The sequence below is a fragment of the Penicillium chrysogenum genome, assembly GCF_028827035.1.
Source record: "Penicillium chrysogenum strain IBT 35668 chromosome Unknown utg000001l_segment0_segment0, whole genome shotgun sequence".
Classification (NCBI taxonomy): domain Eukaryota; kingdom Fungi; phylum Ascomycota; class Eurotiomycetes; order Eurotiales; family Aspergillaceae; genus Penicillium; species Penicillium chrysogenum.
In genome coordinates, this window is record NW_026622749.1 from 6,041,091 (window position 1) to 6,068,962 (window position 27,872).

At 50.0% G+C, this 27,872-nt stretch overlaps 13 protein-coding genes across 13 annotated transcripts; 7 read left to right on the top strand and 6 right to left on the bottom strand.

Annotated features, from left to right (window-relative positions):
• Nucleotides 1-1,555: 1,555 nt before the first annotated feature.
• Nucleotides 1,556-3,186, bottom strand: N7489_002391 (uncharacterized protein; the record flags this gene model as incomplete). The annotated part of the gene is made up of 4 exons (XM_056708146.1): nucleotides 1,556-2,752; nucleotides 2,814-2,874; nucleotides 2,932-3,090; nucleotides 3,143-3,186. The coding sequence occupies 4 exons, from the start codon at nucleotides 3,184-3,186 to the stop codon at nucleotides 1,556-1,558; spliced, it is 1,461 nt and encodes a 486-aa protein (XP_056572448.1).
• A 1,017-nt stretch (nucleotides 3,187-4,203) lies between these two features.
• rho3 (Rho family GTPase RHO3) lies at nucleotides 4,204-5,221 on the top strand (the record flags this gene model as incomplete). The annotated part of the gene is made up of 8 exons (XM_056708147.1): nucleotides 4,204-4,253; nucleotides 4,310-4,360; nucleotides 4,426-4,443; nucleotides 4,518-4,534; nucleotides 4,597-4,611; nucleotides 4,672-4,793; nucleotides 4,846-5,047; nucleotides 5,103-5,221. 8 exons carry the CDS (start codon nucleotides 4,204-4,206, stop codon nucleotides 5,219-5,221), a joined length of 594 nt encoding a protein of 197 aa, XP_056572449.1.
• A 916-nt stretch (nucleotides 5,222-6,137) lies between these two features.
• N7489_002393 (lipoyl(octanoyl) transferase LIP2) lies at nucleotides 6,138-7,046 on the bottom strand (the record flags this gene model as incomplete). The annotated part of the gene is made up of 1 exon (XM_056708148.1): nucleotides 6,138-7,046. One exon carries the CDS (start codon nucleotides 7,044-7,046, stop codon nucleotides 6,138-6,140), a length of 909 nt encoding a protein of 302 aa, XP_056572450.1.
• A 472-nt stretch (nucleotides 7,047-7,518) lies between these two features.
• N7489_002394 (pyridoxamine 5'-phosphate oxidase family protein) lies at nucleotides 7,519-8,311 on the bottom strand (the record flags this gene model as incomplete). The annotated part of the gene is made up of 2 exons (XM_056708149.1): nucleotides 7,519-8,130; nucleotides 8,195-8,311. 2 exons carry the CDS (start codon nucleotides 8,309-8,311, stop codon nucleotides 7,519-7,521), a joined length of 729 nt encoding a protein of 242 aa, XP_056572451.1.
• A 1,074-nt stretch (nucleotides 8,312-9,385) lies between these two features.
• On the top strand, nucleotides 9,386-10,588 carry N7489_002395 (NIPSNAP family protein; the record flags this gene model as incomplete). The annotated part of the gene is made up of 2 exons (XM_056708150.1): nucleotides 9,386-10,043; nucleotides 10,104-10,588. The coding sequence occupies 2 exons, from the start codon at nucleotides 9,386-9,388 to the stop codon at nucleotides 10,586-10,588; spliced, it is 1,143 nt and encodes a 380-aa protein (XP_056572452.1).
• Nucleotides 10,589-11,509: 921 nt separating this feature from the next.
• Nucleotides 11,510-13,269, top strand: N7489_002396 (aminoalcoholphosphotransferase; the record flags this gene model as incomplete). The annotated part of the gene is made up of 7 exons (XM_056708151.1): nucleotides 11,510-11,649; nucleotides 11,853-11,862; nucleotides 11,940-12,097; nucleotides 12,157-12,203; nucleotides 12,276-12,371; nucleotides 12,427-13,094; nucleotides 13,156-13,269. The coding sequence occupies 7 exons, from the start codon at nucleotides 11,510-11,512 to the stop codon at nucleotides 13,267-13,269; spliced, it is 1,233 nt and encodes a 410-aa protein (XP_056572453.1).
• Nucleotides 13,270-13,843: 574 nt separating this feature from the next.
• N7489_002397 (40S ribosomal protein eS27) lies at nucleotides 13,844-14,445 on the top strand (the record flags this gene model as incomplete). Its single annotated transcript, XM_056708152.1, has 3 exons — nucleotides 13,844-13,846; nucleotides 13,976-14,038; nucleotides 14,263-14,445. 3 exons carry the CDS (start codon nucleotides 13,844-13,846, stop codon nucleotides 14,443-14,445), a joined length of 249 nt encoding a protein of 82 aa, XP_056572454.1.
• Nucleotides 14,446-16,063: 1,618 nt separating this feature from the next.
• Nucleotides 16,064-16,518, bottom strand: N7489_002398 (uncharacterized protein; the record flags this gene model as incomplete). The annotated part of the gene is made up of 2 exons (XM_056708153.1): nucleotides 16,064-16,366; nucleotides 16,462-16,518. The coding sequence occupies 2 exons, from the start codon at nucleotides 16,516-16,518 to the stop codon at nucleotides 16,064-16,066; spliced, it is 360 nt and encodes a 119-aa protein (XP_056572455.1).
• A 278-nt stretch (nucleotides 16,519-16,796) lies between these two features.
• Nucleotides 16,797-17,660, top strand: N7489_002399 (alpha/beta hydrolase; the record flags this gene model as incomplete). The annotated part of the gene is made up of 1 exon (XM_056708154.1): nucleotides 16,797-17,660. One exon carries the CDS (start codon nucleotides 16,797-16,799, stop codon nucleotides 17,658-17,660), a length of 864 nt encoding a protein of 287 aa, XP_056572456.1.
• A 274-nt stretch (nucleotides 17,661-17,934) lies between these two features.
• Nucleotides 17,935-19,629, bottom strand: N7489_002400 (proteasome regulatory particle lid subunit RPN5; the record flags this gene model as incomplete). The annotated part of the gene is made up of 6 exons (XM_056708155.1): nucleotides 17,935-18,343; nucleotides 18,366-18,538; nucleotides 18,592-19,080; nucleotides 19,133-19,369; nucleotides 19,434-19,490; nucleotides 19,546-19,629. 6 exons carry the CDS (start codon nucleotides 19,627-19,629, stop codon nucleotides 17,935-17,937), a joined length of 1,449 nt encoding a protein of 482 aa, XP_056572457.1.
• Nucleotides 19,630-20,747: 1,118 nt separating this feature from the next.
• Nucleotides 20,748-22,489, top strand: N7489_002401 (putative siroheme synthase; the record flags this gene model as incomplete). Its single annotated transcript, XM_056708156.1, has 2 exons — nucleotides 20,748-21,072; nucleotides 21,126-22,489. 2 exons carry the CDS (start codon nucleotides 20,748-20,750, stop codon nucleotides 22,487-22,489), a joined length of 1,689 nt encoding a protein of 562 aa, XP_056572458.1.
• Nucleotides 22,490-23,829: 1,340 nt separating this feature from the next.
• Nucleotides 23,830-24,627, top strand: N7489_002402 (2-deoxyribose-5-phosphate aldolase; the record flags this gene model as incomplete). The annotated part of the gene is made up of 1 exon (XM_056708157.1): nucleotides 23,830-24,627. The coding sequence occupies one exon, from the start codon at nucleotides 23,830-23,832 to the stop codon at nucleotides 24,625-24,627; it is 798 nt and encodes a 265-aa protein (XP_056572459.1).
• An 831-nt stretch (nucleotides 24,628-25,458) lies between these two features.
• Nucleotides 25,459-27,230, bottom strand: N7489_002403 (putative ribosomal assembly complex component Ipi3; the record flags this gene model as incomplete). The annotated part of the gene is made up of 2 exons (XM_056708158.1): nucleotides 25,459-26,823; nucleotides 26,940-27,230. The coding sequence occupies 2 exons, from the start codon at nucleotides 27,228-27,230 to the stop codon at nucleotides 25,459-25,461; spliced, it is 1,656 nt and encodes a 551-aa protein (XP_056572460.1).
• Between the last annotated feature and the right edge of the window lie 642 nt (nucleotides 27,231-27,872).

Consider the following 27,872-nt stretch of genomic DNA (forward strand, 5'->3'; position numbering starts at 1 on the left):
AGATGGACTGAAGATGCTGATCGAACAAACATCTCGCGTAAACGCTCTTGGCTTTCCCTTTTCCTATTTTTAAAATTATAAAACTACATGGTAAAATGTAGTAAGAAGTAGTAAATGTGGTGAAATGTGGTGAAATGTGGTAAAATGTAGTACATACTTTTTACGGTGCTACATAAGGTACGTACTCAAGTTGTACATTGGGAGTACAACCCGTATACCCCACAAACCCTTACTATATGTAGGAGCTATATAGTAGGAATAGGATAAGATACGTATGTTGTACTCCGTTATTTACTTTATACAATATGCATCTTGAATATACTATTGCCCAGTATGCGGATTAACGACCAAATCCCTTATTATCCACCTATAGTTATCCAATTAACACCGACTCGGACTAATCGGAGCTCCATATTAACCACGGACACGCCCGAACTAGACATACCATAGGGGAGAACAGTAAGAACAGTTAAAAAAAAGCACGTAAAAGACAAAAGGCCAACAACCAGGTTAAAAGGCCCAAAAGCGGGGTTTGGAAATCTCCAGGGCTGAAGTCTGGGATTTGTTTCGTTTGATGTTGGGCTTCGGTGATTGGTGCAGGGGCCGATTTGATGCAAAGGACCCGCTTTCTTTTCTTTTTCTTTTCGGGATTTACTTGTTTATTTTATTTTATTTTATATTTTATGTTTTGTTTATATTTTAATTTTACTTTCTTCCTTTCTAATCTACCCTTCTACATTTACATGCATGTTGGTGTTGGTGTTGTTGATGTTGGTGTCAGTGTTGGGATTTACCTGGATACAATTGCCAATCACCCGACCCGGTGCTCGGATATCCTTGACAGGACAAGTTTCTTTGTTGTGATTGTGATTTCCACCGTAAGACGCGCCTAGAGCTCATATGCCGACAGGGAAGAGAGTCAATAGTTATATGCCTCGGGTCCGAGTCATTATACTCCGTGCTCCGTACATGGTTCTAAGAAAACCGGAAAGACCTCGGGGGAAAGGCCCCGTACCTGATGCACATCAATCATGCAATCCTATAGGAGATAAGGAAATGTGTTCACATGCCTTTGGTCCTCCCCAACAGTATTGCTTTTTCGACTTTGACTTTTCTTGTTCTTTTCCCGAATTGTAATCTAGCCTGTTATTATCTGGGTATCAGAGTACTAGGTATATCCATTCCACCCGGGCAAAAGTTAAGCTAACCTACGTGAGACTTCCAAGTGGACCTGGGGGAGAATTTACTCCGAACTTAGGCAGTAATAATACCTACAGACCCGTGGACCTACACACTATAATCCTACCCACTAGTACATCCACTACATCCACTACATGAAAAAGAAAAAATCGAAACATAAAGAGTTCATCTTATCGTGATTTTAGCGCTGTCAGACCCAACTCTAAATAGCGGGTCTGAATTCCACCCTCTTCGCTAGTAAGCCCAACCCAAAGAAACGGTGAGAGAGCTCTTTTTTTTTGTTTTCCACGCGGCTCAGCCAGATATGCACACGTGGAGTGAGGGCGCTTAACCTTGGAAGAGTCCAATTTCAAGCCTAGAACCATTTGGCTGGCATTTTGCCTCGGCCATCCTTGCGTGCACGGGTGGATCGCATTCCCTCGTCTCCAAGAAGACTCGATTGGAAAATGGAACCCTGAGACGGATCGTTTGCACGCAACCCCTCACCGTTGAGAGTTGTTTGCCAGAGGTTGCGCAGCGCGGAGCTCCACTCTCCCACAGCTCGCAGCCGCTCCACGTCACTCGCACTCTCCACTACCACCGTCCCATTATCCTGGTCAATCTTGGCGTTGAGCTTTTTGTCAAGGATGAGGAAACTCAGAATGTCCAACACCTCGGGCACAGAGACCTTGATGTGCTTGGAGATAAACTGCAACGAAAACCGGGTGTAGGGCGCGATCAATTTTAGAACGGCCTTGGTGCGCATGTTGCGGCTAACCTCGTCGATGTTCTCCGCAATGAAAGGATCGGCCAAGACATCCGGATGTTTGCTCAGCACGTCCTCGTATGCATGGATGTCGTCGCGCTGGAAGGCATCCACCAGGTCGGTCATCGCGGAAATGCGTGGATCATTCTTGTATGGCTTGGTTTCCTGCGAATCGAAGGGGTTGATGTCGGACTTCATAAGCATGGTCGTTAAGACAAGGTATTTCAAGACTTGGATCCGTTGCATGGAACCCGCCTCGTCGTAGTTTCGGAACGACTCGAAGAAATCACTTTGTGCCTCCTTCCAGTTCTCTTCGCTCATGTGCATCTTGCCTCCACATTCACGGATAATGCCCATGATCTTGGGATGCGGCACTGCCGACCGCACTCGGAGGGCGCGCTGGTACAAGGCCTTCAGTCGTTTGTTATTCTTCGTTTCGGAGGACATCTGGATCTCCAGGGCGTAGAGCTCGAGTAGGTATGTTCCTTTGCTGGTGTCGTCCGATCCGTCCTCTCGTTGGCATGCCCGGTGCAATTCCCGCACCTTCTTGCCCAACTGGCCGTATTGCTTGCGCTCCAGCCACAACCGAGCGAGTTTGATATTTGTCTTCAGCCAAAGGCGCTCGTTGTTTGTGTTTTGGAATGATTCGAGGGTCAGAGAGTAGAATTCCTCCATGCATTGGTACGCCTCTGCATTATCGGACCCTTTCTCAATAAAGTCGAGCATATTGTTGATCGATTTCTCTGAATAGTTTCGTGTAACAGCGGATTTAACGTATGTGAGCAGTTCCCGGTAGTGTGCGACGGTCTAATCAAGAGATGGGAGGTCAGTATCTGGACAGCTAGATCAGCTTGGGGCATGAGCTTACATCGCTGTATCGCCCGAGTTTGAATTCCAGCTTGATGGCCTGCTTCAGACCTTTGAATCCCCTATGTTTCCATCGTTAGCGCCAGTCGTTGCGACCAGCCTAGGAGCCATCAAATTACCAGTCGCTTTTGTCTTGTTCCATGGGCGCTATGCCCAGGAACTCGTCAACTGCCTCTTCTGGATTGTCGACCTTGATCTGCTTGGCATTGTAGTATTTGTTCTCGATCCCGATGTCACCGGACTCATCCTCGTCTGCATCCTCATATTCGAAGTCGTAACTGTGATTTCGACAGTCAGCTCAGTCTGGAAGGAGAAGTGGAGGACCAATACTCCTCATCCCCAGAATCCTGCATAAAATCATCATCGTCAGACATCTTGGGCGCGTGATATGTCGAAAAGAGAAGAAGGGTAGGATAGAGAGGGTCGCAAAGTGGTGGGTGGGGTTGGAGTGTTGGAGAAGCTCAGATAACAGCTGCGAGCTTCCGCCTTGACTATCGTGAGGAGAGAGAGCACTTAAGAACTAACTACATTGTACATTGTTGTATATTTATTCATGTACCAACAATATCAATTCAGCTTATTTAAAGAATGATCGTTCAATAGGCCTATGCCCATTTATTGATACGCTTCAATAGTTTGTTATTATCATTGTTCTGCTCTAAATTACCGGCCTATGTGAAGGTAATCCCATCCCTATATTTATGAAGGACTGTTCAGTCGCCTGCATACATGAATTGTTCTAAGCATGCGACAGACATTAGGCTGATAGCTTAGGCTACCTACGGCAGAAACGAAGTTAATAGTTCCGCCTAAATATTTGTGTCTTGCTTGTTACCTGTCAGGGGCTCGGTATGTTGACTATTGCACGGAGTACCTATTCTACTACATAGTCTCTCTAGTTACATATTGAAAGCTAAGTACGAGTCTTTACTATGCCGGCAAAAGAAATCTGAGCTAAATTGGTATGGAAAAGAGCAAGAAAGTCCTAAGCTATGAATTGATCCTCTCTTATCCATGTCTCCATATAGAAAGGCGGGGAGTATAAGCCCCAAGACCTTAAACATCCAGGAACCTGCTAAACAAACAGTATGAGACAGTTCTAAAATGGGCTGGATTGAACAGCCGAATTATCGAAAAGTAAAAAAAAACCTTCGGTGGACCAGAAGGGGGCTGACGCTATTCGCCGATCCCTCCAACCCTTCAGTGCGCGATGTCATCGACTCAATTAGTCCTGGAATCTTCCCCCGACAACAATCTCGTTCTTCTACTGTCACATAATTGATCCCAACTCTTATACGAGTACCGTTTCACGAACCAAAACAAACTCCGTGGACATACTGTCCATTACCCCCTTATCTCCTCACCCCGAGTCTCCTGAATCACATTGCGCAATGCAGCTGTGCGGCCGTCAGAAGGTGGTCCAGCGCAAGATGGTGCTGCTGTTAGTTTTAATCTGAATTACCCCGATTATTAGCGATTGGTCTGACGCTATTCCAGAGGCGATGGTGCCTGCGGCAAGACGTCTGCGCTGAATGTGTTTACTCGTGGGTGCGCAATCTCCCCCTCACCCGTCTCCGAGGATGATAGCATAGCTAACGGACTTTGACAACTAGCTTCTTCCCCACGGTTTAGTAAGAAATTCTACTATCCCCAAAAGCATACTTCCAAGTGCAGGTTACTGACTCTGGTTATTGGTTGTACCCAGCGAGCCTACAGTCTTTGGTATGCGCATTCCCCCGAAGTTGAATTTCTGAACCCGCATTGCTAACCCCGGGGGGATATAGAAAACTACGTGCATGGTACATGATTACCCCATTCCACTCCACCTGACCACAACCGTCGAAACTCACGCGCCCTAGATATCTTCGTCGACAACATACATGTGGAGCTCTCGCTATGGGATACCGCCGGCCAAGAAGAGTTCGACCGACTGCGCGCGCTGTCTTATGAGGACACACATGTGCTCATGCTCTGCTTCAGTGTAAGAGCGACATTCCCTCTCAGACACCACACGAGCTAACAAGTTCCGATAGGTCGACAGCCCTGATTCCTTCGAGAACGTATCGTCGAAATGGATCGCCGAGATTAATGAGAACTGCCCTGGCGTGCGTGTAGTCCTGACAGCGCTCAAATGCGATCTGCGCAAGGACGAAGACATGAATGAGAACCCCAACACCATCAGCTTCGACCAGGGCCTAGCGAAAGCAAAGGAGATCGGCGCCGTGAAGTACCTGGGTGAGTGCTCCTCAGCTTATCTATACCTAGTCGCCCGGCTCACTTCCATTTTTAGAGTGCTCCGCCGTCCAAAACCGCGGCATCAGAGAAAGCTTCTACGAGGCAGCTAAGGTTGCCCTCGAGGTTAACGCGGGCGGGAGCTCGTCTTCTGGTTCGCAGTGCATCATTCAGTGAGATGATGTCTCGCGGTCTATTACTGACACGCGTAGTATTTTTCTTATGTCTATCATATGGCCTTGATTTACTCGCTGGATATCCATCTTGCGTCGCCATACTCCCTTCCCCCTTCCTTCGCCCTCTATTACTTCTTTGTTGCTCCCCATGTTCCTCCCGGTTGGACTTGTTGATTCCCCCATACATTCGGTGTTTTGAGCTTGCTTTCGACTTTTTCCCCTTCTCCGGGACAGACTATGTCTGCTCTATTCAGACCACATAGAAATCGGTCTATGTTGATTGCATGGTTGCATAGCTCCGGATTTCTGTGTTCCGAGCATTTCAGCGAGGTTGGTTTTTTTGCCTCCTAATTATGATATAGGAATATATTCCCAATGGATTTTGCGTGGTTTTCTTTTGTATTATTTGTCTGATATCAATTTCTTCAGGAGTCGAAGGTTCTCTCGCCCGTAATACTCGCTGTCTTTATCTCACGGCCCGGGGGATACCTTCCGGTAAGGTACCTTACCACCAACTTTTGTCGAAAAGATACTTGATGCGGGGTTCCTTTTCTGCTGGCAGTACATCCACATCCCTGTTCCTCGATACCTTCCAATGGCCTCCATCTTTTGTTTTCGCCTTATGTGGCCTAATTTGAGTTATGACTACGTTACGATACAGCTATGTTCAAAATGCACATACTCATTGGGATTCTTACATTGCACCTTTGTCGTGATCCAGACCATGCAGTCATGTCACTATAAGCACAGCTTTTTACCCGAACTATAGCTAAAGTACATACATCGGAAGTATAGGTTGTACAAGCTTGACAGCTGAGCTATCTAACAGCATAAAATGACCAAGCAATGGAAATACGACACTAACAACATAAGTCCCGCATCATCTAAGCAAACCATTTGCAAGCACAAGCTTCAAACTAGACGGAGTTCAGCAAATCCTCCTCCCTAACCTGATAAACCTCATCAATCTTCTCCCCCAGCGAATTCTCCCCACAAGCAAAATCCGCATTAACCCGACTTACAAACTTCTCCACAAACGCAGCAGCAACATCCCCAACTTCCAATCCCGGAACCCCCACACCCTGCAGACTAGTCGCCTCCTTGCCCTCCAACCCACAAGCCACAATCTGCTTAAAGAACCACATCGGCTCGTCTGTAACATTCAGCCCGATTCCAAAGCTGCTGATGTTGCGTCGCAGATGCACCCCCACAGCCGTGATCTTCCTCGGCTGCAGTGTTGATCCAGATGCAGATCCAGATCCTGACACAGGATTCACCCAGACCCCCGGATCTTCCGTCGTAAACCCCTCCACCCCGTAGCTTTTCAGTAGATCGATGACGCTGTTCTCTAGAACACGGATGTGACACCGGGGTGTGAGACCCAGTCGCTTGAGATCTAGAATCGTGTACGCGACCATCTGGCCCGGCCCGTGGTAGGTTGTCTGTCCGCCGCGGAGAGTCGGGTGGTACTCTGCCTTTGCGGGTTTGGTGCCGTCCGGGGTAAAGAGGGAGCGGATTGGTTCGAGGGCAGGTGGTAGGGAAAGAATTGGGTTTGTCGTGGAGGTTGGGCTTGTGTTTGAAGGTGGGAGGTCGCGGCGGCCGGTGGTGTAAACGGGGTTTGGGGTGAAGGTGATGATTGTTGGGTCTGGGGGCGGGGGTGGTGTTTTGGATAGTGTGGCGCTTGGATTGCTCGGCTCTTGTGAGGATATTGAGCCTGGGGAGGCGAGCTTTTTGTGCGTGAGGAGGCGGGTTGTGAGGGTTTGTTGGAGGTGAGAGACGCGGCTGAAGGGCGTTGTGTGGGGGAGGTGGAGGTGCGCAAGTCTCATTTTGGGTGGTTTTATTGATGCTGAGATATAGAAGGCCTTGGGTGTATAGGAATTGGGTCTCTCAGCGCATTGTAAGGTTGTGGGAGAGAGGTTGCGTTTTCCACGGAGTACGAGGTCGGTTGTTGCGGAGAAGCTGCAAGCTCGCTCCGATAAGGTTTGATAAGTGGCGGCCATCTGCGATCTCTTCTACATGCCTTGAACATTGGCTACTACGAGTCTAATGACTTCACTTCTGTTATTCTCACTTAGTATTGTGAGGGAAGCTATTCCACAAGGTGACAATCTTTACACAAATCAAGCCGGAGAGAATCATACACTAGCGCAAGATCCTCTAAATCGAACAGTAAATTGTGGAAGTGATACCATTCGAATTAATCGGGGACGAAGTCATAATGCGTAGGAATCATAGGCCAATTGATGTACACTTATCTTCTCGCACTCCAAATGCAGACTAGGGCATATCGACCTCAAACTATGAAGAGGCCACGCCATTGACCAGTCCAGCGTCCTGCTGCTCGGCAGGAAGCAGAACCCAGTCGCGGACACCACCCTTCCAATCCGCAATACGACCTTCGGTGACTCTTACAGTAACGACTCGCACGTCAGTGTCAATGGAAAGGCTAGGCCGTCTCGCGCTAGGATCCTGTTGCTGCTGCTGGCCGAAGAGATTGATCTCCTCTTCCTCGAAAGTATTATTCTCCAAATGGCGAGCCTTGCACCATGACTCCTCCTCCGAGCCTGGTTCCAAGAACTGCGCCTCGCCTGTAATAGTAGTCGAGATGCTGGAGAGCGCGCTGGTGTTCAGGTTGAGTAGCAGGCTGGCAAGAGACGAGCGGGTAGCGGCGGGCGGTGGTGAGCCCTCGCGGTCACCTTGCGTCGGGGCCCGGGTTGGTGGGCGATGCGACACCCAGTCGTGGACCAGCAATGAGACTCGCGGGTTGGACAGCAGGTGGTTCGTTTTCCGCGATGCGGGGTTTGTGGTCATGATGATGATGGGGTGCGGGTCGAATGGGGTCGAGGGGAGATAGGTGTAGGACATCAGTGAGATGTGGGGTGTTTTATCATCACATGTTGCCAGGTGTAGCTTGATTTGGGCCATGGAGGTCAGCTCGGTGAATCGCTCATCTATTCAATGGCGTTGTACTTACGAAGCGGGAATTCTTAAGACACGCGATGACCTCGGATGGCAATGAGGTAGCGACATGAGGATGAGTGGTGGTGGCAGATGCCTCGTAAGACAGCGGGGGATTGAGTGATTCCGCCATGTTCATAAGATTTCAGAACCAAAACAGTAATAATCGAAGTTACCTAGGTAGGAGCTCGGGAGAAGGTCAAGATCTGCCCGGGGGCGGTGTCCCCGTTACCTAAAGGGTTTAGGCGCCCGCCTGTCCGGCAACGTCATCACTTCATGTTTGTGGATTTTCAACTTGGTAGCAGGGTATGCTCCGATCTACGGATATTTGTTATGTCAGACTCATCATTAGACATGGTATAGAATCCAGGCAAGTGCCTCAGTACAAGCAGATTACCTACCTAGGTACTGTTGTAGGTACGGTAGAGATGATGTGCAACAGCATGGAGACCAAGACAACGTCATAGCGGTAGATGTATCGGGTCTTGTATTATTATTGCATGGTATTTGCGTCCGTCGAGTACAAGCAAACAGCCGTGTCTCAACTCCGTACGGAAATACTCTAGAGTTCTATAGTCCTAGCCCCTAATAAGTGGCGATGTACGGAGGACGCTATTCCAAGTACATGCAGTGGCTTGCGGAAGTCCAATAGTACCAAGTACACCTGGGCGATGTCATCATTACCCACATTTTAGTGCGAGATTAAAGCTGTAAACTTGGGCAAGTGGTACCAACACAGCCCGTCACTATTACTCCATACCGAGAACTCGGGGAAGCTCCTTCCCCGCACATAAACAGCTGCCGTTCAACAATATGAAGTCAACAGCATCTCCTGACATTCCAACGTGATACTGACTTGGAGTACTTCAGATTATAAACAATTGGGTAGATTAATTCTACTGGTCAAGTCTAGAACTCCCTGACTTTTGTTACTGGTATTCGCACATTCTCATACTCTCCGATCTGATCGGTACACCCACCCCGATCATCGCCCCTTCTTCAACTCTCCCTCTCCCCTGCAACTTCAACCTGATCCCTGCATTTACCTCTCCACTCTCCTGTTCCCCCCTCTTTACTTGTTTCTACCATCTTCACCTCTCACTCTTCTTCCTCTTCTTCCCACTTGATTCTCCTCCCTAGCTTATTGTCAACCTCGGATTCATCATTTGTCAAGCGCATCTTCCGTTGTTCTTTCCACATACCTATCATGTTGGCTCCACGCGCAGCCCGCTCAGCTCGATCGGTGACTTCACTCTTGCGACCCTTCAGCTCGTCAGCCGTGGCCTATCGTGCTCCCTCCATTCGAGATATTACAGCCCAGTCGACTGAGGAGTACCTCAGACGGCGGAAGGAGTTTCGCGAGAACTTGGAGCAGGCTCGTTTGAAAAGAGAACAGCAAGAGAGTCAGTCTGTCAATGCTTCTGCTTCTTCATCTACCCCTTCCCGTGAGTACGCTCCCACTGCTCCAGAAGTGAGCAATGCGAGCATCCATGATCGTATCTACCCTACTTTCGATGCTGCCACGGCACTTGACCAGAAAGGACTGGGCTCACTCTCAACGCACCGCTATCTAGGGGATGACCAGAACCAAGAAGCTGCGGCCAAACGTGGCCCTTTGTCTTCGCTCATCTACGGCACCAAGGAGGGTCAACACTTCGACAAGGATATGGAGCGCTCGTTCTCGCAGGTCCTAGCACGCGGCAAATATGTCCATTCTATCGTTATGCACGACGTCAAGCCCGACAAGGTTGATGAATATGTGGACCTGGTGGGCCAGTGGTACCCCCGCATGGCGGGTACTGAGGAGAACCGTGTCAACTTGGTAGGCAGCTGGCGGACGCAAGTCGGTGACAACGACACCTTTGGTAAATCCCCGATCAAGTGACCCAACCATTTTCTGTGCGCTGACTTTTGTCCTTAAATAGTCCACATCTGGGAATACCAACGTTACGAAGGCTACCACGACTCTCTCCACAACATCTCGCAACACCCAGAGTTCCGTGAGTTCGATCGCAAACTCAAGAGCCTGATTAAGAGCAAGAGGACTTCGTTGATGCAGGAGTTCTCGTTCTGGCCCACCACCCCGCCTCGCCGTCTCGGTGGACTGTTTGAGCTTCGGTCGTACACACTGCACCCGGGAAATCTCCTCGAGTGGGAGACGCACTGGCGCCGTGGCCTCACAGCTCGTCGTGAGGTAATGGAGGGCGTAGGCGCATGGTTCGTGCAAATCGGCGAATTAAACACAGTGCACCACCTGTGGCAGTTTGCCAACTTGGAGGAGCGCAAGATCTGCCGTGAGCAGTCGTGGGGTATCGAGGGCTGGGCCGAGACAGTTCACAAAACTGTTCCTTTGATCCAGAGCATGCAGAGTCGGATTCTTGTCCCCATGCCCTGGAGCCCTGTCGGCTAAATTGTGAGACAGCCAGCTGAAACGTTTTCCCTTGACTTATTCCCCGGATCTTTGCGTCCAGGGAATCTTCATTGTTCAAACGAGCAGGATGTTGCGAGGTGTATTGACCGAGATTGGTTACCCCATACCCTTATTTCCCTTCTGTCGGGATGCATGCTATGGGGATACTAGGCCCTTTGCATCCGATTCTGTATTGTGTACCTAGGCATTAAGCATGTGTCAAATCAATTAGTCAAACATCGAACGTCTTCTTAGTTACCATTCATATTATTCGTTGATTTCTTTTGAGCACGGATATCACTTCCAGTCCCGAAGGCCCTCGGATAACCCCACTTTGCCCATCTCAACACTTTGAGGCATTTCATTGGGCTTAGATCGCTGAGCAGAGGGGTTAATATTCGTGCACATGGATTGCCGAGCTCACGAGGAAAGAATAAATTTGTAGTCAAGTTCCAACATATAAAGACTTATATCCATGTAGAATAAAGACGAACCATCTAGTTAACTACGCTACGATCTAATCTAAGACTTCATTGCATCTCTCCGCCGGCAGAAAAAAAAAAGTCAACAAAAGATCACTAAGTGGCCTCTTTCGCTCTTCAACGCCGATCTTTAATATCAAGTCCCCATAGACCCGCGTCTACGGCTGTTCCTCCTTAACGGAGACCCGGTTTTCTCTCCTCTTCATCCTCTCTTTCTTCCCTTTGTTTTCTTTACTTCCCGGACCTTCTCCGATATCCCTCATTATTACCCGTCAACCTTAATCGCACTTCTACAACCCACGAAAGTGCCCAATCCGCGCGTGTTCAAAGGCGAAAATCGAAACACGCCAGCTCCATCAGATATAGGCCTCGCGGTCAGAACGGAGTACCCAGGCAATAGACACCCGCGCGTTCACAGACGCGCAAAACAACCTAGAGAATGGTGTACATCCGGCAACATGAACTGGCGAACCTGAAGAACTACAAATATGCCGGAGTCGACCACTCGCCTGTCAGTCGGTTTATACTGAAGCCGTTCTACAACAAATGCGTGATTCCCTGTTTCCCCATGGGGATGGCGTGAGTATACTCCCTCTCCTTGCTTTTGTTCCCGGGGTCTTTGTGTGCATGGGGTATAAATCCTCGCGCTGGTGCCCTTTTGTTTTTGCATACCGAGACGGATACGTTGTTTTTCCCTCTCGTCTTCTGTTATCCCATTCCAAGGAATTTATACACAGCGCAATATGGCTGACTCTATTCTTCTACTCTTTGCGCGTCTAAAGACCCAATGCCGTAAGTCTTGCCCATGCGACACTGCTACGATTTCCCGAGTATAAGAAAACATCCTAATCCCTCGCTCGTTTTGGTAGATCACTCTCAGCGGATTCATGTTCGTGGTAATTAATTTCCTCACCGTTATGTGGTACAACCCGAACTTGGATACGGACTGCCCGCCCTGGGTCTATGCCAGTTGTGCGATTGGCTTGTTCCTGTACCAGACTTTCGATGCTGTAGATGGCATGCAGGCGTATGTCAACACCTTCCGTCGGAAAGTTGAGCGCTTTACTGACACTGGCTGGGTTTTAGACGGAGGACGAGACAGAGTGGCCCGCTGGGCGAGCTCTTTGATCACAGTGAGTGTCCGAAGACAGTATGCAAAAGACCGAAGTGTATGGATTGCTGATTCTTCGTTTCTACGTTTCTAGGTGTCGATGCATGCAACACCGGTCTTAGCGTCTTGGTCTTCGCAGCAGCAATGAACATGGGCCAGTCCTGGATGACCTTCATCGCTCTATTCGGCTGTAAGCCTAGCCCTCCCCTGCCCTTCCACACATAAATGACCTCTGACAATCGCAGCAACGATGACCTTCTACGTCCAAACATGGGATGAGTACTACACGCAAATCCTCACATTGGGCGTGATCTCCGGACCTGTTGAGGGCATTCTCACCTTGTGCGTCGTCTACATATTTACCGCCTATATGGGCGGCGGCAGCTTCTGGCACCAGCCCATGCTGGAGACCATCGGCGTGCCGAAGCCTAGCTTCCTCTCAAGCCAGGTGTACAACATGCCCTTCACACAGTGGTATCTTGTGTATGGTGCGATCATGCTCTGCTTCGCCATCAGCTCGAGTGTCATGCACGTCATGAAGGTGCGTCGCGAGCGAGGCCAGGACCCCTTCTCGCCGCTGTACGGCCTCCTGCCCTTGGCGGTTATCTGGACTCTCATTCCCGCCTACCTATACCTGCAGCCGGTGATTTTGGAAAACTACACCATCCCCTTCGGGCTGTTTGTGAGTCTGGTCAATGCGTATTCTGTTGGCCGCATTATCATCGGCCACCTCACTCAGACGAGTTTCCCCTATCAAAACGTCCTGCTGTACCCGCTCGCTCTGGGTGTTTTGGACAGCGTAGGTGCGCTGATCGGCTTGTGGTCCGCCCCTGTGCTTGGGTATGGTGTTGGGCAGGTGGGATTCGTGTTCGGGTTATTGGGACTGGCTGTCGGTGTGTACGGTAGCTTCGTGGTATGTTTTCCTCTCACGTTTCCCCTGCGCGCGACGTTTTGCTGATCTTGAATTCCTCCAGTTTGATATCATCACCACGATATGCGACTATATCGATATCTGGTGCCTCACGATCAAGTACCCATTTGTCGAGGAGACTGAGCGCAAGACCGGCGTGTCGAAGAAGACCATTTAAAGATACTCTCGGCGCAATCCAGAGCGTCTGGTGGGCTTGTGGATGGAATGGAGTTCAACCTCGATCACCACAGGCGAGACAGCTCAATTGAGCTGAGTGGGAGAGTCGGGTGTCAGTCGGACACTTTAAAAAGAGCGTCCAACAATATGATGCCTGGCTGATGACATTTCCAGTACATAATTTAGTTTCCCTTCAACACAGAGCAAGTAGCTCAGAGTGGCGTTCTAGCGATAGAATATGAGAGTCGTAATATTGTTGTTTTGAGATTGTTGTAGAAGAATGAAGCACCTGACTGCCTGCCTGGGGCGGAATCTATGTCTCCACACGGAACCAGCGATTGAGCTCGTGCTTACCTCAGTAGCTTACCTAATCCAATTGTGATTGGTGGAAAGTTCGCCGCCTTCCCGAATAAGGACAAGCGAGGGCACAAAGCGGCACAAAGCCCTACCTCCACCCAAACTGGTCCAAATCCCTTCAGACTTCTCTTGGAAGACCACCTCATCCGCATCACACAAGGCCATCGCCATCAGCGCCATTAATCAACTATCTCGCTGATCGACTTTCACTCGTCAAGATGGTAAGCCCTTTTTCGCCCTGATTTTCCGCTCGGTCCCTTTTCGATGCGATGCACACGGACATGGGAGACCTATACGGATTATCGATTCCAACTCAACGTCCACCGACGCTAACATGCTGTCCTCGATAGGTTCTCGCGGTCGATCTCCTCAACCCCACCCCCCAGGCCGAGGCCCGTAAGCACAAGCTTAAGGTATGAAACGACTGGACTCCCGAAGGAAACATGATGAAAAGAGATGAAAATATCAACCCGACGAAGGGCGAAACCTGGATATTCGACCTAGCCCTGGACCTCCGATGCTCGACATGGAGCGAATGGGAGAAGGCACCGAACGACAGGATGATATGGGATCTTTTCGGGAAAATGGAAATGTTGGAGAATAATGATGGCTGATTTATCGACTTTCTCGCCTACAGACCCTCGTGCCCCAGCCCCGCTCCTTCTTCATGGATGTCAAGTGCCCCGGTTGCTTCACCATCACCACCGTCTTCTCGCACGCCCAGACCGTCGTCATCTGCGCCGGCTGCTCGACCGTTCTCTGCCAGCCCACCGGTGGTAAGGCCCGTCTGACCGAGGGCTGCTCTTTCCGCCGCAAGTAAACGAGAAACGAATGAAAAACTTTTTTTCTTGTTATGTTCCGGTTGAAACGTCAAAGAGAGAATTAGCATGGAGAAATTAGGATGAAAATACCAAAACCGGGGGTTGACCTCTTCTTACCTTTTTTTTGATCGTCTCGACTTCGGTTTTCGGTGTTTCGGGGAGAGAGTTGCTATTCGGGCCCAGTTCCATATACTGGGCTTTCTCTCTTTCTTCCTACCGGGCTTCAAAATGTCACATACCAAACAACCCTTTTTTCAATATCACCCTTCCCCTACCGAACCACATGGACATTTTCCTTAACTGTTTTTTCGACTGGTGTTGGGTCTGAGGTGCGATTTGCAGATGATGTGATATGGTTCTTTTTCCATACTATATCAGTATGCTGGATCCCCTCTTGAAGAGGACTAAATTTGAATGTGGCCTTTTGGACCCATTTCTCATCCTATTTTCCACCCATTGTTTGTTCTTTCTTCTGCATTTCACGGTGATGATTAATCTCTCAGCGTTGAATTATTGTTTTCCTTGCGCGTGATGACAGATAGAAGATGGAATGCCCGACCCTGTCAACGACCCCCCAAAAAGCATTCAAAAAAAGCAACCAGCATTCTGCTAAGGGAGTTCCGGATATCTGGCACAAAAAAGGCACCTTGCTTGACTTTGTGCTCTGTTTTCTGCTTTGTGTTTTAATGTTTAAATGTATCTGCGACTACTGTATATTGGGCTCTACACTCTATATCATGAGTTGTACCTAAGATCGCTGCCAATTGTAAATGTGTAGCCAGTAGATCTATAGTGCCGAACACCACATACTGTTACATAACTTGTCGCCCATGGATAGCATATCGAATGTTCTATACGCAGATGGTCCAGCTTAAAAACATCAAGTAATCTGTCGACTCGAGCTTCGCGCTCCTAGCAAACCTACCTACTAGTGATGCCGCCCTAATAGTTTCAGATTAGCCCCATCAAGCCTATGCATAGATAGTAGGAGACCCTGCTAGCTGGTAGTCAGGACAAGCTTATTGCCAGGGGATATACCATTGCCCCAGCCTGTACAGGTATAACCTAGCAAACTAGGAGCAAAATAGAGCTATTTACCTACATATCAGGCTCGACAATATTTGAGAGGATGTAGTTATTGCCCCCAGGATCCCAAGCGGGCCCCGAGCGTACCCCACCTTGCGCACTGCGCTTGTCTGCTTTGGTATGTACAGCCCTCGAGGTCTCAAGGCGACAAACCTTGAAAAATAGGTCTGCTTTATCGTCTTGCCTAATGCTTGACCTTGCTTGACTGTCTTAGCTAACGTTTATAGAAAGCACTCAGCCTCGAGGTATCTATCATGGGTCCCATCCTCTTCTCGTTTGTGCATACAAGAGAAACATCAAAACTTGAAGGACGCAAAAGGAACCGAAAACCCAGTCTCCTTCAACATTATATGTAGATGTAGGTATCTCACGATAGGTTCTGTTTGCGTACAAGAAGCCACTGGAGAAGAGATGCCAGTCACGATGAGAAAGATAGAAACCGAAGACCAAGCAGACCAAAACCAAGCCAAGCTTATCCTAACCTTCCCCGCCCCTTGAGTATATACATGCATAGAAAAATCGAGCATTGAACTACTGGGTCAAAATCTGGGCCTTAGCCTTGATCTCCGCGCCGAAATCAGCAGGGTTGGAGGGATTGCCGCCGGTCATCATGGACAGCTTGCCAGAGGTGTCATTGATGAGCATGTTAGCAAACGCATTGCGGCCCTCGACCTCGCCGACGGCATTCTTAGCACCATTATCGCCGGCGGCGTACTTCTCGGCGTCCACAGCCTTCAGCTGGTTGTGGGCGTTGCGAACGAAGTCGTACAGGAAGAAGATAGTTGGATGGGTGTTAGGGGGCTTACAGTGTGGGTGGGATTCAAATGCACTGCTCTAGATGGTTAGCAGCATAGTCTATGTCTCTGAGGGGTGAATTATTGAGGGGTTCAGAAAGATGTCGCATGGCGGGGTTGTAGGGTGGGGGAGACATGCTCGATGAGAGCCTGCATCTTGGCATTGAGATCTTGGATGTTGGTGGTGGACATGGTGTCAGGTTGTGTGTGGATTGTGAGAACGGGAATTAATTCCAAGGCTGGGACTCGAATTGGATGTTTGTTGATGTGATGAAGCTGTTTAGGGTCAGAATTTCCCGAATAGGACTCCGCACTCCGCCCGCCTATCTTATCGCGCCTAAATCGGAGAGGGGAAGAAAAGGGTCACTTTCTTCCAGGCTCTCTTCTTCCCTATGTATAGAAAAACCCTCTCCTCCCAGCCTCTGAAATCTCTCCTATTCAGAACCACCCAAACCCGACCCCTAACAACAATGGCCCCCAATCCCACAACCTCGACGCGGCAACCGCTCAAACTGCTCATGCTCCACGGCTACACGCAGTCTGGCAGCCTCTTCCACGCCAAAAGCCGCGCCCTGACAAAACACATCCAAAAAGCCTTCCCACTCCACGAAGTCACCGCCATCTACCCGACAGCCCCAATCCGCCTCCTGCCCGCCGACATCCCAGGCTACGAGCCCTCCTCGGAAGGCGGTGCAGACAACGAAATCGAATCCTACGGCTGGTGGCGACGCTCCAACACCGCAAACCCGCCGCTGTATATCGGCATTGAAGAAGGGTTCGCGACTGTAGCGCGCACACTGAAACAAGAAGGCCCCTTCGACGGCGTGATCGGGTTCTCGCAGGGCGCTGCGCTGGCAGCCATGGTCGCGGCGCTGTTAGAGCCCGGCCGGAAGGCGTCATTCGAGCAATTTTCTAAGATAAGTGCTGAGGGCGCGGCGGGTATGACTATTCCCGCGCCGTTTGGCGAGGAGGGCTTCCAGCATCCGCAGCTTAAGTTTGCGGTTTGTTACTCCGGGTTCAGGGCGCCTGGGGCCCGGTACAGGGGTTTCTATGAAGAGCCTGCTATTCAGACGCCTGTGTTGCATGTGCTTGGGTCTTTGGATGCTGTTGTTGAGGAGGCGAGGAGTCGGGCTTTGGTTGAGGCTTGTGCTGGAGAGCCTGAGAAGGATGGGTTGGTTGTTTGGCATCCTGGTGGTCACTTTTTGCCGAGTCAGCGCCCGTATCTTGATGCTACTGTGCGGTTCATTCGGGAGCAGATGGAGCGCAGTGATGGCTCGAATGGTAAGGGGAAGGAGGTGGAAGAGGATGTGAATGATATGGATTTGCCATTCTGAGGGCGACGCGTTTGTATATACAGAGCTCGGTCTTCACTAGATTAGATTAGACCTTCTAGACCGTGATTACATGTAGCACATATACTCCCTTGAGAATAACGACTTGATGATTGCTACTGTTATGAACCCTAGATCGTGTTGTGCATGGTCGTATGAAGGTAAATGCTGCGACTTCACTACTCATGGGTCTACCGGCGAATTAATTTACACGCGGTGGCAGTAATCCCCGCGTCAAGTCCCATACATGCTTTCATCTCATACATCTCAACCCAGTTCAATGCGCCTTGCCCTTGTCACTGCGAGTGGGCTGGATACGGGCCATCATCTCCTCCTTGGTGATCAGATGGTCGATCCGCTCGAGCAGACCCAGCAGATTCTTCATGTCGCTGCTCCACTCGTTCAGCACGTCATCCGCATCCCGGGGTTTGGCAAAGTTGACCAACCGCGCAGGTCGGTCGATCTTAGCGTAGATGGTCTTTGATGTGACCAGGTCACTAATGTACTTCTCCGTCTCTTCCTCGGTCAGATCCAAAAGTTGGGTCAGACGGCCCATCTGGATGCGAGTATAGTACTTGGCCACTACACGGACATTGTGCTCGATGACACGCTTCCGCAGGTCTTGCCACCTCTGGTTTGCTTGGTTCTCAGTAGACTGCTTCGCCTCGGCGTCGAACACGTCTGTGCTGCACAGGTGGGGGGCCAAACTGCTCGGCGACCATAGGCCAGCGCATCAGCTCAGGAATGGTGAACAGCTTCAACAAGCGGGATTCCTCGGGGATTTGTGACAGCCGCGAGTCTTGCTTGATGCGGTGCAAGAGATCGGATTGCTCATTATCGTAGGGAGACAGGACAACATAGTACACAATGCGGGCGAGTGACTATAGTCGGGTTAGTGGTGGCCTGTATTCTGAGATGGGCAAGGTTTACTTACGGCACGCAGGTGCTCTGGGTTGTTCTCAACTGCTTCCGTGTCCAGGACTTCCCGGTAGTTCTTGCAAACCTCGAGATATTTGTTATCATGGTTGGCCAAGATAATCTGCTGTTCGAAGTAACGAAGCTTGAGATCTGTGACGTCGTCGTCCACCTCCATAGGTGGTTCATCAGGCGCACGGGTCTTCTCTCGCTCCTCTGCCTCCTTCTTGAGCGTCTCGATCTGCTCGGCCGACTTCTTCGGCTTGCGGCTGAAGTACCGCTTGTTGATCTTGCGGCTGAGAATCTGAGCCTGGGTCCAGTCTCCGCGCTCAATGCACAAAGAGACCTGCTCCAGGATGAATTCTGTCTTTTCCCGTCTCGTCATTGACCCGAATGTCTCCACCTGCAACTCACACAGGATATCTGCTGCCGAAGTGAGATCACCTTGAGTCTTCTTGATATTTGAAAGTATGCGGGTAACGCGGGCTCGCTCTACTTCAACAAAGATCTTTGCGATAATTAGCGCCACGTCTATGAAAATCCAATGGTTCTCAGCGTACCTTTCCCTCAGTCACTGTGCGCAGAGTTTCAATAACGGACATCTTAACCTCCAAGTTGGGCGTCTCATCCAGGAATGTCATCACCGTCTGCACCATCTTCGTTGTGGCCTGCTTGAGTTGGGCATGTTTCTTAGAGAGGAGCAGTACTTGGTCGTTCAGAAGGTTCCAGTCGCCGGAGTTCTTGCTGATGGTGACAATGGCAATCAGCAGCCGCGATGTAGTGGCGAGATCGGAAGCCTGAACAAGAGAATCTTGATTAGTTTGGTCCGATCGGTAACCGGGATGACACTCGCCGTCATACCTGTCTGGATTGCTTCTCCAACCCCAACAGCTTATCGACTGCTCCCTGGACATCAGTCTAGAACCATGTATGTCAGCATCAGCTTTTATATGGATAACGAGTGTGGATGTACCTTTGCGAGAGCCTCCGCCTCCGGGATGAGCTTGTCGGCATCCTTGGTGAAGTCCTTCTCGGGCTTCAGCAGGCCGCCGGACATGATGACGAATGAGGCTGAGAGACCGGTGAGTCAATTTAAAAGATTAATAGGCTGAGTTGGTAAAAAGAATGTCTTTGAATACGTCTGTTGCGCTTGACAACGTGAGATTCGTGGAATGGAAGAGGATGATGAGATGATGCTTGTAGCTCCGATGTTGCGCGCCCTTAGGAGCTGGAAGCTCTGTCCCACGTGACCCGTGGACCGAAACATCGCTTTGTCTTGGGCCTTCTACTCCTCTTGTCTGGCACTTTAGAAGATTTCCAGCAAGTTTTATTTAGTCTTTTCTGGGTAGTTGGACATTTAAACCAGAGCCAACAATCTACATAATTTCATCTGGTCCATGTTTTCTTTTCATAGAGTTAAACATGCCACATACCATAAAGACCATATAAGAGTATATGAATCGGATTCTAACACCATTTGACCAACTCTTGGAAGCCTCCAGAGAGGTAAATAATAATCCCGACACTACCTAGATATCAATATAGATATCGACTGGCTGGAGCGGTACATGACTGTGTGTGGCCTTTGGATCATCATACTGTGATGTTGAAAGTATCGCCAAAGACCACGCACATCTTTTTACCTGCACACTCCCACTAAACTACTTTGGGTATATCTCCTACTGCCCTTCCCCGGCATCTAGGGTCACGTGTTAATAAGCACGCAATTGGCTTTAACCGTTTTAGGCGATAAAGATCTATAGAAAATTTTGGAAAAGAGTGGTGTGCCTGCTATATATTGCTATATATGACTCAATGGTATAAGATAGACCTCAAGGACCTTTGCCTGACTCTTGATTATCCTCAAAATCAAACCTCAGGGCTTTCTGTCAATTGCGCCAGGACCATCCCCCACTTCGATATCCTTATCGCCCGTTATCACCAATCGTGACAGGCCTTTTACTCACTCTTGATATTCGCCGCTTTCTCCGCGGAAGTCTAGAAAGTCACTTCATTGGCGCCTCCTTTTGTTAAATACAAGCTTCGATTCTTTTGAATCCTCGGAACTCCAGAGCGTTCCGCAATTTGGTCTTCTTTTCCTCTCTGAAGCTGGCATATCTTTTACTGATAAAAGTCATTGGCGGGGCTTAACATTTCGTTCTACTATACTTCACTATGAAGGACGCCTCATGCGATCCCAAACCACCGGTGCCATTGATGGCTGCGTGGAATACAGAATCACAAGTCCACTTGATCGTCGGTTCAAATCCTCTTGCTGCCGCTCGATGTGCGAGGAGCCTGGAGGTCGGCGCAACGCCGATCATCATTGCGCCGGAGACCGATGACATGCATTTCACACTATCTGAACACATTGCCAATGGCTCTGCCCAGTGGATTCGTCATGAATTCGAAGACAAGGACTTGACAACCCTAGGTAGAGAAGAAGTCGATCACATCGTCGACTTGGTCTTTGTCACTTTGGGTAGCAATAACTCACTAAGTATGACCTGCTTGTCCAATTACCAAGCCACTCTTACTCACATTTCCTATTAGGTCCACACATATCGAAGCTCTGCCGGCGTCTCAGAATCCCAGTGAATGTATCAGATGCTCCCGAACTATGCTCCTTCACCCTACTTTCCACCTACTCGGACGGCCCTCTACACATTGGAATCACTACTTCCGGCCGCGGATGCAAGCTTGCATCTCGGCTGCGGAGAGAGATTGCCTCTTTCCTACCTCAAAACCTTGGAACGGCCATCGACAGACTTGGTGCTGTGAGGAGGCGGCTGTGGGAAGAGGACAGTGCTGCTGGGCTAATAGAAGGCATATTTGACAGAGAGGACGACGATAGTACAGGCCAAAAACACACCTTCAACAACTTGGTCACAGAAGGCGATGCTGCCGCCGCGAAGACAAGAAGGGTGCGTTGGCTGTCTCAAATCTGTGAATACTGGCCTCTCCGGAAGCTCGTGTCTATCACCGATGCCGATATGGATGCCATCCTGAAGGCCTATACAGCTGGCAATGACACCACAAATGGCACCAACGGCCTCGACGCCCTCTCAAAGAAGGGGAAGATCGTGCTTGCAGGCTCTGGTCCCGGTCATCCAGACCTACTCACCCGCGCCACCTACCACGCAATCCATAATGCCGACATCATCCTCGCTGACAAGCTCGTCCCCGCTCCAGTCCTGGACTTGATCCCTCGCCGAACGGAAGTCCACATTGCGCGCAAGTTCCCTGGCAACGCAGACCAGGCGCAGGAGGAATTCCTCGTGATGGGTTTAGCAGCTTTAAAGCAGGGACGGCAAGTCCTGCGCTTGAAACAAGGAGACCCATATCTATATGGACGTGGAGCGGAAGAGTTCGAGTTCTTCAGGAAGGAGGGTTATTCTCCGGTCGTGTTGCCGGGCATCACCAGCGCTATGAGTGCTTCCCTCTTCGCCGATATCCCAGCAACCCACCGCGGCGTCTCCGACCAGGTCCTTGTGTGCACAGGAACTGGCAGAAAGGGAGCTGCTCCAAACCCTCCCACTTATGTACCTACCCAGACTGTGGTGTTCCTCATGGCTCTTCACCGACTTTCTGCTCTTGTGGAGTCGCTCACTACCTTCCCCGCGGAAGACACTGGTCCGCAATCACGCACACTCTGGCCTAAGGAGACACCTTGTGCGATTGTTGAGCGGGCATCATGCCCAGACCAGCGTGTCATTCGCTCGACCTTGGAACACGTTTGCTTGGCCTTTGAAGAAGCAGGTTCGCGACCACCGGGATTGCTGGTCGTGGGTGCCAGTTGCCATGTGCTGCACAATCCCCAAGGCCAGCGATGGGTGATTGAGGAGGGTTTCCATGGACTGGATGAACTCCGTAGTGAAGTGGATGTGGTCGCTGTGTCCATGGACGAGAAGCAGTGATTCACCTTTTCTTTTCTTTTTTTTGTGATATATATATTTTCCGAGCGATGGGCGTGGTGCGCAATGTACATAGACAGCATTCAGATACCCCTAGAAATGAGATATGCATGATCATTGAAGAATATGATTTGAAAAGATATTAGTACTTCGAAACACATGTAGGCCATTCAAAGTTCCAAGGTTGATATGTTGTTATACGATGTACGGAGGAAGGTGCGGCTATAAATTAGTGGAACCCCGGCCCCGGCCATGTTGATCACTCCACCTCATTCACATCTTCAATTCTGACAACCACTCTCCACCATGTCTGCCAGACCCCCAAAGCCAGTATATTTCTCCAACGGACAGGCTCTCCAGAGGTAATTTCTCCCCTTTTCTGCTATAACCAGTCAAACCGCTAATCAGCGCGCCCATAGCCCCCCCGCTCACCGTGCGACTCACCCGCTTCATCGAAAGCATTTACTTCTTCCTCGGCTTGTACTTTACTACCCTCTTCTCGGTAAGCACATATTATCTCTTACAAGCTTTATTATACGCAACATCATCTTCCATTTTGTTCCTCCTTTCAGCCCGCTGCTCTTTCATATTCCGCAACGAGATCAATCTAACCTATCTCAGCTCGACTCATACGCCGCCGCCGAAAACTCCTCTTTCAACATCAACAACCAGAAAAACAGATATACTACCCGCTCCCGCTGGGGAGGTAGCACAACCTCATTCGGTGGAGGAGGCGGAGGCGGAGGTGGAGGTGGCGGTGGTCCGGGATTTGGTCCGCGACGCGTTGGCCGTGTGGATGATGTTCGTGGGCCGGAGTGCAAGAGCTGTCAATAAGGAGACAGTGAAAGCGGTTGAATTGCTGCTAAAATGTAACCTCAAGGAGGAAAAATCGGCTAATGGACCAAGATGTCAGGTTTTAGGTCCTCCGGTTTGTTGTCTTTGGCCAGGGAGCTTGTCATATGCGAGGCATCCTGCAATGCACTTTTGATATTCGACGGAGCCTATATTAGTACTTTGCTACAACAACCTTCGAAATATACATATACTACAGGTTGATACTTGCCTAGTGAACTTGATATTTCTCCAAAATTTACCGAGAGTGCTAGCCCGAGACACACACTAGTCTCTTAGCGCCACAACACCGCCTCTTCAAGGTGACATCGTGTCAATATGAATCACGGGTCGTCATGATGATCCTAGAAGCGCCACGTGACATCCCCTCTTCCCCTCTATGCCAAGTGTAGTAGGAAATAGGAAATTGAACACATTTCCCGGAAGTAATCCCTAAAACCACACCGGCGGCGTGCTTCCATACGCAAGGCGCACTACACCAACCGCCCAGCATGAGTGAAATCCCAGCAACAAACGCCGAATGGGCGGACAAGATAGCCAACATGAAGAAGCAACTGCCTCGACGCTCCCTGACCCAGCCACCAATCCCAACACAAATCCATCGTACCATAGACCACACCCTCCTAACGACCCCAGTCGACGCCTCACAGATCGACACGCTGTGCAAAGAAGCCCTTGAATACGACTTCGCCGGCGTATGCGTGCGACTGGAGCACGTCGCCCGGGCCGCAGGCCATCTCAAAGGCAGCAACACAGCGGTGGCATGCGTGGTCGGGTTCCCGGAAGGCACGCACGAGACAACCGAGAAAGTGCGCGAAGCCAAAGAGGCCGTTCAGCAGGGCGCCACGGAACTCGACATGGTGATCCGGTACAACCTACTGAAAGAGGGCCGGTACAAGGAAGTGTTCGACGATGTTCTTGCGGTGCGCCACGCAGCGCCGACGCCAATTGTCCTCAAGGCGATTCTAGAGGCGACTGAGCTTGAGGAACATCAGCTCATCGATGCGACGATCGTGTCGTGTATGGCTGGCGCCGACTACATCAAGACTAGTACGGGCTGGAATGGCGGTGCCAGTGCTCAGCATCTTAAGCTTATGAACTTTGCGGCGCAGATGTGTGGGTGCACTTGCTTGATCAAGGCTAGTGGTGGTATTCGCAATGCGGAGGAGCTGTTGCGTATGCTTAAGGCTGGAGCCAATCGCATTGGAACTAGTTCTGGGGTTAAGATTATGAAAGAAATCGATGAGGGCGAGGTTCTCGAACAGGGATGCGGCCATGCAGTTGCTTGAGATTTCTGAGATTCCCCGGAATATGTCTTGGGGTGTGTGGTTGGACGTTAGAGGTGGAGTTTCATAGTGGAGATGGAGACTCGGGAGATATGAGATTCTTTGTTTACTGTTCGGCAGTACTCTCTGCTATCAACACAATAAGCATCAATCGAATCCTTACCCTTTTTCTGGGAGCCAATATCAATATCGCTGTGTAGTAGTTGTATAGGGATCGACCCCCCTGCGCATAGACCCAACGGGAGGGAACGGCGGGAGCAGCGGGATAAGAACCTAGATGATATACACTCAAGGATTGAGACCTTGCTAAATCCGAATTGCCATGGAGATATGCCCTTGGTGAACGAGAGTAGAGAAGCTTGTAGAGCTTCTGTAAAATAATTGTCACCCTTGCGCTTCATGTCATGACGGCCCTGCATTACCCCTTCGGGGGTTGCCTGGCGAACACCCTGGCCCACCAGGAAATGAGACCATCCCCTCCAAGGTATATATTTACCTCATATTGTAGGAGCCGAGACCCCTGTTCGAGAATCAGATATCAGATGGTTATTGAAACAATATAGCTTGTAAGTGTTGAACATAGGCCTGAGCTGTGATCCAATGAAAAGAGCACAGTTAGGGCTAATGGCCCGCCCATTCAAAGACGTAGATGAGAATCGTATGAAGGCACGAGAAAACTATTCGGGAGGTTAAATTGCACTCATATGCATAGTCCTAAGAACGTGGCGGACATTTTTATTATTGACCTGGAAGCTCCAAAATGATATAGTATATACTATCAAAAACCCTGCGCCGACCCATTGACATGCGAACCAAAAAATCCAAAGCTTTTGTTTATTCATCACTGGGATCATCCGAGTCACTGGTAACAGCACCATCAATGTCCATCTTTTGAATGACTGCATCACCATTGCGACCCTTCTTCTCTGCAGCGAGCCAAGCTTCCCGTTTCTTCGTCTCGTGTTCCTGCTTCCTTGCTTGCCGCAGGACCTTCTCCTGCTGTGCGGCCTCCTGCTTCTCATGCAACTCATTGATGTAATCCTGCAGATTGGCAAGGTCCGAGCGCAGCTGTACAACCTCATCGTCTGCATTATGGCGAGCAGTCTCGTTCACCGCAACCTTCTTCTTGAGCACAGCCACCTCATTTTCTAGCTCGGTGACCTGCGAATCGCGGGCAGCTGTGTCCTCTAGGGCTTCTTTGGGGGGCGCGGCGTTTGAAGCAACGCGGGTAACTTCCGCACTACTAGGCTGGCGGAATGCCGCGAGCTCTGCAAGACCATCTTCGATCATGGAGGTGGGGAAAGAGGAGTGGGTAAGCGCCTGAGAGAATTCTGTTGGTTTGCGGGAGTCGGATGGTGCAATGATCTGCGTGTGGAACATGTATTCTGCGGGAACGGCGCCAGGGGCATGGTTCGGGGCGGAAAGGCCGCTATCATGGCGCGGCTTGACGATGGTATGGGCTTTTCTCTTCAAATCTGAGGAAGGATGAGGGATGCCTCCCGGAGGGAGCATTACCAAGTTGGTGATCGGGTGCGTATAGTCGGCAACTGATGATGTGTACTTTCGCCGCGCGACATTCCAAGACAGCACCTTGCCATTCGCGTGGCCGGAGAGCAACGTGGTACCATCATATGTAAGGGAGATTGCCTTCGCTGAGCCTGTTTCAGCCGAGGGAGGGAGCCACCGGTCCTCCATGGAAACTTGTGCGGGTGTTGATTGTACTGAAGGATCGTGAAGAGGATGCTGCGCAGACTGGCTCCGGTAGAAGTCTACTGATTGCACACTGCCATCTTCATATCCGACGTAGAAAGCCCGGTCGACGGGGTCTAGAGCCACAGACGTTGCGGATAAGGGAAGAAGGAAGGTTCTCAGAGCACGGCCGGTATGATAGTCCCATGCGATCGCAGTGTTGTCCTTTGCGGTTGAAACGACAATGTTATGGCGGCCATTGCTATGCCCAACAGCAAGAGAGGTGATAGCTGCGCGGTGGTTGGAGAAAGTTCGGATAGGTGAATTCGTGGGTTGGCGAGTCGCGCTAAGAGCGGGTTTCGAGAACGAGAGAATGCCAGGCAAGGACCAGACATGTACACTGGCATCAGCGGAGCCTGACAGGATAAAATTGGACGTGGGGTCGACGACGAGTGAAGTCACAGGTTGCAAATGGGAGGCCGTTGTGGCTACTTGGCGTCCTGTGCATGTCTTGAAAAAGAAGCTGTTAGACCAATGGCATGGGGAGATGTATCTATTAGGCGCAACATACCTCCCAAACAAGTAATCGACCACCCTCGGTCCCCAAAACCAAGACATCACCATACTTGCCCCCCCGCGACAGCAATGCTGCGTATCCGCTCCGGAAATGGAACAACGCCCTCTTGGTTACCCTTCTCCCGGTTGTACACGTGAAGGACAGCCTTGTCTGCTTGGGCTGTGAAAATATGTGAGGGGCTGACAGCCAGACAATTCGTCAAAGTTGAGCTCTTCTTGAAAGTCGATCGCAGTATGGACGAGGGCTGCAATTCGTGGACGCAGACGCCAACATCTCTGAGGGAGGCTGTCGGAGATTTGGCGGATGACAGCGTCGACGCCACAAATGATTCGGAAAGCATCAGGAATTGAAGAATGAGGCTGCCATACGAAGTATGGGAGGTTGGTTTCGAAAGTTGCCCATTCCGAGCTTTTTTTTTCTTAATCGATTGATAACGAGATGTTTGCACTGTTTGGACTATAATCAACCTCCAGCCCAGGTGCATCCACAGGGCTTGTGTGATCTATCTTAACCAATTTGGCTTTCTAACTAATGCAACCTTCTAAAGATTTCTCCGATCTTTCTTCAATATAGACAGAGCAATTGTTTGCAATACATCTATCAACTAATTGTGCCGTGTTTTATGTTAGACCCGCCAGGAGTTCGATCTATCATTCTTAGTCAGCCCCATCTGGGCCAACCGAGCTGAGCAGGTATGAGGGATCATCTTGCGCCAGTCTATCAATCGAAACAATTTCTGTTTTCCGACACAAATTGAGTGCACAGGATGATCAGGCCAAGCCCTCACCAGGCATTTATATCCAAACCTCCATAAATTATGGTGATATATACAATACCATTGGTATGAACCAGATGCATGCAAGGGATAGTCCAAAGCCGACAAGAAGGGGTGGATTGCTGTTGCGACGAAACACAAGATTCAATGAAGACCCGCTTTAATACACCCTCTGGCTGATCCTGTTGCCCTTCTCAAGGGTCTGAT